Raw genomic sequence first — 10,000 nt, 5'->3', positions numbered from 1 at the left:
CACCTAATCCTGTGCGCCGGTGGTGCACTGGAAGGGTCAGGAAATCCTGGGCCACCAAAGATTTTTTATCCGGAAATAATCGGCTGAAAGGCCACCAGCTTGCCGAGCAATAGCCGACTTTTTTTCACGACTAACTGCCCTGAGGCTTGGGGCCGACTATCCAAAAGCTTGCAACAAGCTTGTCCTCTTTTTCAGATGTCCATTGCTCAAAAAGTCTCTTCAATCTCCGCCATGTTGGAAAATACACTTGCTCACGTGACTCTTTGGACACTTCCTCATTGGTTGCAGTGCGCGTAAGGCCCGAGAAAAAAATTTTGGTCCACCGTTCACTAGCTGACAAGGGCCGACAAGACATTTTCCCCGTGGGAGGGAGGGAGGGGGGGAAAGGATGGGGGTGCCTTTTGTACCTTTTAGGGGTTAAAAAAAGCGGTTTTGGTACCTCTTAGGGTGTTCAGCCTCAAAAGGTCCACAGCGGGGGCTTTAGTGGCACCTTTTAGGGTGTTGAGCCGAAAATTATCACAGAAGACATTTGACAATAAACTAATTTTTAATTTTGTCTAGTTAAAACCCATAATTTGCTACCTCTTAGGGGTGAAAAAAATTTCATGACACGCCCACAAGACAGGATTTTGATACCTCTTAGGGGCTCTTTTCAAAATTTCCGACCAGCACGCCCTGTCAGTAATGTGTTAAAATAAAATAATCATAAGTACAATTCAGTTTGCTAGTTGGTGAGACAAATCACAAGAAAGGGCACTTTATGAAAATTAATTTAATCATCCCAAAATGCAAAAAAAAAAACAACAACAACAACAACAACAACAGGAAAAAAAGACATCACTGGCATATTTTGAAAAAATTCTTTGCCATTGTTAGGCAGCATTTCCATTTGAGTTTGAATTTGTCTTTTGTATCTGCCCCTTCCCTCTTCCATGTGGCGAGGAAAAAGATTAAAAAGGCTCAAAACAAAACCATTATTAGGGCAGACTCTACGACCCTGTATCACCATGCACCTATGTTATGGTACTATGTAAAATAAAACACTTGTCATTCAACAAAATGTGATAGATGTAATTGTTTACCATAATTATAGCAACAAGAGATCTACCCAATATTTTGTCTTGACATCCTTATACAATGTCATGTACATGTGCCTGAAAACTAATTCGGGGTGACCCCTATTAATTTTATTATGGGGGGTGGAAGCGGAATCATTTGACCTTCAATATTGGTGATTCCTGTCATTTTTTAGCCCAATGATTCATGATTCATTAACAATTTGTTATTTGTGATTCTTTTAACCATCTCTCGTAATTCATGATTCCCAAGCCTTGAACACAAACGTTCATAATTCCTTCTAATTCAACCACCCATAACCACTGTGATTCATGATTCAGGATTCTGCTTCTACCCCCGATTAGTATTGCCGTAGAGTAACACTTTGCAAAGTTAAAAATTTCTCAGGGGTGTATTTAGAACTGCCTTTATGATTGGAAAATTTAAGGTGGCTCTAAATCCGCCTCCAATAATTTTTTTAACCCAGAGAATTTTATCCTAGCCAGTTGATCACTTCCAGCAATACAAATTGGGCATCACCTGGTTTGTTTTTCCTTTAAAAATTCCACGTGCATAAGCTATGGGAGGCGCGGTGGCCTCATGGTTAGTGCGCTCGACTCCGGATCGAGTGGTCCAGGTTCAGGGCCTGGCCGGGGACATTGCGTTGTGTTCTTGGGCAAGACACTTTACTCTCACGGTGGCTCTCTCCACCCAGGTGTATAATTGGGTACCGGCGTAATGCTGGGGGTAACCCTGGGATGGACTAGCATCCCATCCAGGGGGGAGTATAAATACTCCTAGTCGCTTAATGCTACTGAAACCGGAGATAAGCGCCGGCCTGATGGGCCTTCTGGCTCGTAAGCAGTGACTTTTAAACTATGCATACAATCTCCATCCTCTAATCTCATTGATCCTATTAGGATTTTCTGAAGAAAACCAGAAACGATTTTCATGAAGCCAAACATTTCAATCAATGTTCTTTCCATCTTATTCAATTATTCATCTTAATTTTGGTTTTTGAATTCTGAATTCTACTACTCAACCCACCCTATTATTTAAGTGATCACATAACTGCAGCCACGTGCAGTGTAACATGTAGCCAAGTAAATACACAAGTGAGACTTCTAGTTCTTCAGCTGTTACTACATGTATAAATCACAATTTATTATAATTATACTTTATTCCAAAATGGCCACCATTTTAGTATTTTTGGTTTGATTGCAAATTGGCCCTTTTGGGCCTCATTCAAGGTTAAATGAAGTTATTCTTTTGAATTTTACGATTGAAAGCGAGGCCAAAAGGGCCAAGTTTCAAGGAAACAAAGGAATACTAAAACGGCTGCCATTTTGGAACAAGGTGTATGATGGTTGTTTCATTAAAATTAATAAACACACCTTTCACTTCTCTGACTTCTGACTTCACCATTTCTGGATTAAAATAAGAAACAAGATAATAATTACCGCATTGTGCTTTATTGGTTTGTTTAACCTAAAAGTCTCTCTCTAACACAACACAATAATGGACAGTGAACGGGGCCCTTTTCAGCAGTTGTGAAATTGGGTGACCTGAGTTGAGTGGTAAATGGGTTAACAACATGAACATCCACTCATGAATGTCGCCTTTAACTCTTTCCTCCTCAGTGACACTGATAGATTTTACTCTAACACCAAACAACTTCACTTATCAATGGAGGCCATTCAAGGGTTAAGAGGGTTCAAAGTAGGTTTTGAATAATCATTAGTGTCAGCTTTTTTCTTCCTTTCTGGACTGTTTTTTTTTCTATTCTGTACAGTCATTTAATTGTTTCAGTGCCACACACCTTCCATATTTTCAAGCTTTTCTTTGGTGCTTCCTTCGTCAGACTTCCAATTCTTTAACATATCTTTGTAAAAAATTAAAACTCGTTACTTTTTCAGACAAACAGGCCAATATCACTGACTGTGTGTATGTTCATGTTCTTATGCAATTAATAATTAAAAAATACTAAATTTGGCTTTACGTGAGCCACGTTAACCTGCACAACGTAAACTTCTGATGCAACTGCAAGTGGAAGCATTGTTTACTGCAGCACATTTATGTCCAGGATCACAGCATGACGAGGTAGCCCAGCTCTTTATGGAATAGAATACCAAGTTTCTATGAAATTTACCACAATAAATGTGTATACCATCATGTATTTACAATCATACGTCCAGGCTTTAGAATTTGGGTGTTTAGGGTTACCATTTACTTCTTTGTGTAAGAATTTATTCGAAACCACTAGAAACTCGGAAAAAATCCGAGCCCCGGATGGGATATGAACCCACGACCCTCTGTGATCTAGTTGGATGCTCTAACCACTGAGCTACTGGAGACTCTCTGGTGAGCAAGGTCGAAATGTGGGTCTTTGATTCGAGCTGCATCAAGCAGCTACAGAGTCAAATAACGGCAGCATAGCTCATAACTGCATCACGCAGTCACATTAAAGCATATCTACGATACGGCCAACCAATCACCCAAGTGAGCAAATGTGAGAATGATATACACAGTACAATGTATATCCCATCTGGGGCTCGGATTTTTTCCGAGTTTCCAGTCGTTTCCATTGTCACCATTTCATTTACTGTGTACATCATTCTCACATTTGCTCAAGTATTTATTTATTCATTTATTTATACTATTCTCCATGTGATAAGAAAAACTAGTATTTAGTTGGATTTCTGGTACTGTTTTTCCACACACATCTCTCCTTTCCTTCTACTTTTACCATAAATCACAATGTATGTATGGTATTTATCGTATTAAATAATCAGTTAACACACCTTCCACCTGTCCAACCTTGTGCTTGGTGCTGCCTTCATCTGACGTCCACTGCTTTAGCATTTCTGGGTTTAAAAAAAACAATGCAATGAGACAATAATTTATGTTTCCCATGATTTGATGCACCTTAACCAATTGACCCCTGTGACTGTTTTACCCTGTTTAAACGTCAGACACTTTTTCTTGTCAATGGAGGTGGGGGGGGGGGGGGGGGACAGTTCAGGAGTCAATGGTGAACTTCTGACTTCACCATTTCTGGAATAAAATAAGAAACAAGATAATAATTACCGCATTGTGTGTTCTGAATGTGGCTTTATGAATCATGGAAACCCCTGCATAACATAAACTTCTGATGAGACTGTTACTGGAAGCAATGTTTACTACAACACATTTATGTGGATGCACTTTATGGAAGTTGGAACGACAACTAAATCCAACAATCATGTGTAATTTACATGTACAACTTACAATAACTTAGGGTTTGGAGTTGGAGTGACTTAAGCGTAATACCATTAATTTTGTCTATGCAATAACATGCAGGTTTGGAAGGGACAATCTGTGATGTTTCTTCCCAGCTTTGCAGAACATCATAATATGATAATAACTTGGAGAAGGATTAGCAAATAACAAAGTTAGTGTCTGAATTTCATTAATGTGCAAATCCTTAACACATGTATCATTGTAGTGATGAACACAACGACCAACAAATGGACCTTTTTGGCTGGTACGTTTTGTTTTCCCATTCCAGACCACATGATGATCTCAAAGAAATTTTCCTTTTGTTTTTTCATAAGTTATGCATACATGTATGTTGCAGTTAAAAATCTTATCAGGTACTTTTTCTTTCACTAGGTTGTTCTATTTTTAACCTGGGGTCAATTCAATAAAAAAGTTGTGTAGTTTTCAATCTTGTATTAATTACACGTGTACAGTCCAACTTGTGAATTGATGAATTCAATGAATAGTTTTTCTACACTGGAATTTACACGTCTAGCAACTGGAAGTAATTTGCTCTATTACTATTTTGCTCCCCTCCTGTTTGCTTTCCCAAGAAGTTTAGGGAACTGTTCTCTTATGTATTTTTCAAAGCATGGTCCCTCTAGTTTATTGTATCAGTCACATCCGATCACACCTTTGTTGAGGTTTATACTAACGAACAGCTTGACAACTTCCCTTTTAAGGCCTTGGACAGCTTGTTTCTAATTATTATCCTACAGATTGTTGCTAATGAAATTCCTACTTCCTCAGCAACATCTTTTATTAGCTTTGTCGTTATCATCTTGCATAATAAATAAAACATAATGCTCTTAAAGCGTCGTCAACCTGCTTGTTATATACCATTTTCAGTTGTTTTGATAATAAGCCTCAATAATGACGGCAATTTGGTTTTTTTACAATTTTGATTTATTCATTTTTAAGTCCCAAACTCATCACAGTAAAAGGTAATGATGTAATGGAGGGTGTAAAGTGCACGTTACAGGTTGCAGGTTGGGGTTGCATGTCATTGTTTCACTATAACTGAAACAACCCAAACCTACATACAAAAATGCTAACCTTAGGCTCAAACATTGTTTTTTTAGGCCTAATGTTAGCATTAGTAAAGTTTTGGGTTGTTTCAGCTATGGTGAAACTGTGAACAGCAACTGCAACCTGCAGTTTACACCCTCCAATGATGTAATGGTTTTTTTGTTTAATTTGAATACATGATGCAGCAGATAACCTAGTAACCTTTGTGGCTGTCTTAGTTGGTGTTTATAGAAGAATCCGCCTTACAAGAAGGGGTTTCTCTCTACTAATTAAAACATTCATTAATCAGTAGGTAGTTTTGGGGAATAGTGTGTGTGTGGATGGTGAGTTGAGGGAAAATCATAGACAAAAGTTATATGGGAGATGTTCACAAAGCAAACTCTCAACCCCACAATAAGGTTAACAAATGAAACAAACTCTGTGTGAAATTAAAAATGTAATCTCAGAAACAGTCAGATAGTACATGTACTCATTACAGTAAAAGGTAATGATGTAATGGTGGGTGTAAAGTGCAGGTTGCATTAGTAAAGTTTTGGCTTGTTTCAGCTATGGTGAAACAGTGAACAGCAACTCTCACCTGCAAACTGCAGTTTACACCCTCCAATGATGTAATGGTAGCACAAGCCTGCTTACATGGAATACTTTCCCAGGACTTCATAGAAATCAATACTGTTTGTGTGCACAAGGAGACTTTTATCAAAAGTTAGTTGCCATGAAAAGTCTTAAAAAGGGAAACAGCAAACTCACTGTCTTTATAAAAAAGGAATTATTCCATAACACTATTAATTTTGTGAGTGTCTGCCATCTTCATCAACAACAGAAGAGTTTCACAGATCACTTGACGAGAACCTGCAATTTAATGTCAAAAGAAGTTGAACACTGGACAACAAGAGGAACCAATGACTGAAAGTGAGGCAACTTAGCAAGTAAACAACGAGAAATTGAATGTGAGACTCAACACATTGACAAAGAATTAGGAGAAAAAGCAGATTTGATACCAAGAAAAAAATCTGGAAAAAGAAAAGCACAAGAATGTTCGATTGATATGTGCAAGCAAGTCAAGAGTGAAACAAATCAAAACAAGGCAACTACTGACTATAGCCAGAAATGTAACTACTGAGACTGTTACTTTGTTTGTGTCAAGATAGATAAGGTGGACAAAACATCACCACTTCATCCAGATGTTCTTTTTGGCCAAATAATGGAAATAGAAAACATACGCTGTACATGTAATAATTAAGTAAACGTAACACTGGCTACAAAATTTGGATTACCAGTAATACAGTACATACTCTTACAAGCTGTATTTCACCCACAAGATCAACAACTAACTGTCGCATATGGCACAAGAACAATAATTATGGCTTTCTACAGGTTTTACATCAGACAATTTTTAGCTCATCAATGATCAATGAACCTCTTGAGGGCAACAGGGTCAAACCAGTATTTATCAAAACCAGTTAGCGCTACCTGTAAGTGAGTATTACCAAAACTAAAGCTCCTGTAACCCTAACCTAGCCACATGGCTAACCTATAGATCAGTGCTTAGGCCTAATTGCAAACAATGCCTGCAAAAAGTTCAAATAAATGCCTGCTTAGATAAAAAGTTACCTTCTTACGGAAAAAACAGCCAGTTAAAATTAAATTTAACTGGGATAAAAAACTAACCTGCAACACATACATTGTACATGTGCACATGTTAGCCTGCTTGCAGGTGGTAATTTGTATTTTGGTCACCATATTGGACAGGTGAAAGTCAGAAAATCTGGGACGAGTGGGGAATCCATGTACACCGCCTCCCAGAAACTAGTCTTTTCTCAGGACAAAAAGTCTAATCCTATCCACCAGCGGACAGGGTTTCTAATTGGTCGAGTAGGTGTCAACAGAACAATGACGTATTATTTGATCATCAGAGTTAATGAAGCAAGAGAAACCACAGATGTGAAGCGAGTGATAAGTAGAGCGTTGTCTTTCCGAACTTTTCAGAGGTAAAAAGATTATTTTATAGCCAGAACAGGAAACCGCTGTTATAAGTCTGCAAAGATTTTCACCGTATTTTTGAATTTTTGAAAATTTAAATACTAAAAGAGTAATGGAATAATAATGGAAGAAACTGAAAGTTGATAATATTATGTTTCTTTACGGATATTAACACCATTGGGATCAATTGTCCTGCCTTTTGAAATGAAAAAAGCTTCCTTGACCTTACAGGTTAAGTTGGAAAATATTTTTTCAATAGAATTTTAATTAAATTATAACTGCATACAGTTGTATCTGATCCAACGTACAACGTACACCAACAGTTTGTCCATGGTTGCTTGAACAGTGTTTTCTCGCTGCTTGAAGTTGGCTTCACAGATTTTTCAAACTTTCCGTCTTGAACAAGAAATCAGAATGGGAAAAACCTACACTTATTGTTTGCTGCAGATTCTGCTGGTTTAATTGCTTCCATTCTTTACTGCTTTTTTGGGTGCAAGTAGACACTCCAGAGCGAATTTGTTTACAACTGCATGGTTAAGTGATTGACAGCTTTATTATGGTCTCTTAGTTTATTATTATTATTATTATTATTATTATTATTATTATTATTATTATTATTATTGTGGCGTGACATATAACTGGAAGCTCAACAGAAAGTGGGCAGCTACTGAGAAAAGACCAGTTTTACCGCAGGCGGTGTATTCCCCATTTGTCCCAGATCGTCGGACTTTCCAATTCCCTCGTCCAATATGGCAAACCTAATAGAAAGTACCCCCTGGAAGCAGCCTAGTGCACATGCATAAGAACACATTTTGAAAGAAAGTTCCCTCGAGTCTGAGATGGGAAAACGAAACGTAACAGCTAAAATTGTCTGTTCCCCTGCTTTAGTTCATCTTTGCAAAAAAATTGTTAAAGCTGAAAAACCCTCTGTATTGGCAAGATGCACAAAACACCTTTAATTCACTAACTTCTAATGGCATTAACTCCTTTGAGATCAAGCATACCTTTCAGCTCACCAAGCTCCTCCTTGGTGTTATCATCATCGTTTTTCCACTGCTTTAGTAATTCTCGATAGTGCTCCTCAAAATCAGGATCCATGCACTCAGTCTTCAGTTGGCTGATCGCACTGGCATAAGTTGTTCCAGATCCAAGGGCTAGCAATGCATTACTTATATACTGCCATAACATATTGAATGTTGCATCATCAACAGAAGCTTGGCTGGCATGAGCATAGACTTCATTTCTGTAATACTTGATTCTTGCTATGTTTGCCTCACAACTGTTATCACCAGGAAGAGGAAGCATGTCCCAGCTTCCAGTACTGGCAGGAGGACTAAAACCACATATATTTCGCAGCAATACCACCAGAAGCGTAATGTCAAAACTGGCTGATGACACAGATGAGCAAACAGTTGGGTATAGCTTTCCCCACTGTGTGGGATTCAAAATTTTTCTCTTTCTCAGTGACAGCAATTTAGGGTAATGTGCTGAAGTATTTGACAAAATCTTGTGAAGATTAGCTGGAGAATGTATTCTGTCAAAGGTATCGCGAAGGGCCTGAGATCCTACATCCACTAAAAGACGGCACAAACGGGCATAGTTTGTGCTCTCTCTTGTTGAGGGAAAGACTGCTGGACCAGATGCCATGTCCCAATCTGTTGACCATATAAATGTGCAAACTGACTGTGGTTCATTGTAATCGAACCATTCTATAACTGCACGTAAGCAATGCAATATGGCATGCAATAGGTGTAGCAATTAACTACAGACTGATTGAAGTGACATTGGGAGGGCATAATTAACCATCCTGCACAAGAACGATTTAGCAAAAAGGGATGTGTGCCTGTTTAGGAAAAAATCAACCGATGGTACAGCCAACACTACGCTTTACTTAACCTAATGACCCCTGGGAGTGAGACTTAAAAAAACAGATTTTACTATGTCTGAAGCCAGAAAATTGTTTACTTGTCAACTGGGGGGCTGTCCTTGGGCACCTGAAGGGTCAATGGGTTAACAAGGTGCCAGTATCAATGTCTGCTAGAGACCACACAACTACCTCGAAAAAAGTGCAAAATCACCAAAGAGAATATAACACACCCTTCTTTTCAAAATCCTTCTCAAATAGTTACATTATTGATCAACCTGCAACACAAACACTAAACAAGATTAACTTGAGCGCTCTATTGGTTATTGCTATGGGCCTTACTGTTACAACAAAGGGTCAAATTAGCCTTGGGTTAGTGCTACAAAACCAGTAAATTAACTTGAAGTTAAAACAGATGCCATTCAGAGAGTTGGCGTCCACATTTTTATCTTTATTTCTTGAGAGTTTCAACAGACAAAGCAATTAAATCAATATAACTGGCCGAGTGACCCGCACTACAATATTTTATCTCTTCTCCTACCCTTAATTTACCATTCCGGAAACGAAACACGACTTGTTTTTTTAAAATAATTTCATGTCAAAAATAGTTCATTGCAAGATCCAAATAGTTTCACAAGTTTATTTCACATAAACAACATGTAATGCCTTCGTGCACCGTGAGACAATAGACACAACTTGGGTGTAATTGAGGGGCAGGGAATGTACTAGCAAGGCACGGATAACACCCACCGCCAGTATGGACCACTGGATGAG

The 10,000-nt window shown here is 38.3% G+C and overlaps 1 protein-coding gene across 1 annotated transcript in view; it reads right to left on the bottom strand.

Annotated features, from left to right (window-relative positions):
- Positions 1-10,000, bottom strand: part of LOC137976602 (NLR family CARD domain-containing protein 3-like) — a 25,716-nt gene that overhangs the window by 11,958 nt on the left and 3,758 nt on the right. Inside the window, exons 3-7 of the mRNA XM_068823975.1 lie at positions 8,367-9,017; positions 4,094-4,110; positions 3,858-3,981; positions 2,876-2,938; positions 2,451-2,483 (exon numbers count right to left, since the gene is read on the bottom strand). Of these exons, the coding sequence (XP_068680076.1) occupies positions 2,451-2,483; positions 2,876-2,938; positions 3,858-3,981; positions 4,094-4,110; positions 8,367-9,009 (880 nt within the window). The 5' untranslated portion in view covers positions 9,010-9,017. The remainder of the gene's footprint in view (positions 1-2,450; positions 2,484-2,875; positions 2,939-3,857; positions 3,982-4,093; positions 4,111-8,366; positions 9,018-10,000) is intronic.

Source organism: Montipora foliosa, chromosome 11, assembly GCF_036669935.1.
Source record: "Montipora foliosa isolate CH-2021 chromosome 11, ASM3666993v2, whole genome shotgun sequence".
Lineage (NCBI taxonomy): Eukaryota > Metazoa > Cnidaria > Anthozoa > Scleractinia > Acroporidae > Montipora > Montipora foliosa.
The sequence above is the reverse complement of the archived record's forward strand: the minus strand, read 5'-3'. Positions and strand labels throughout refer to the sequence as shown.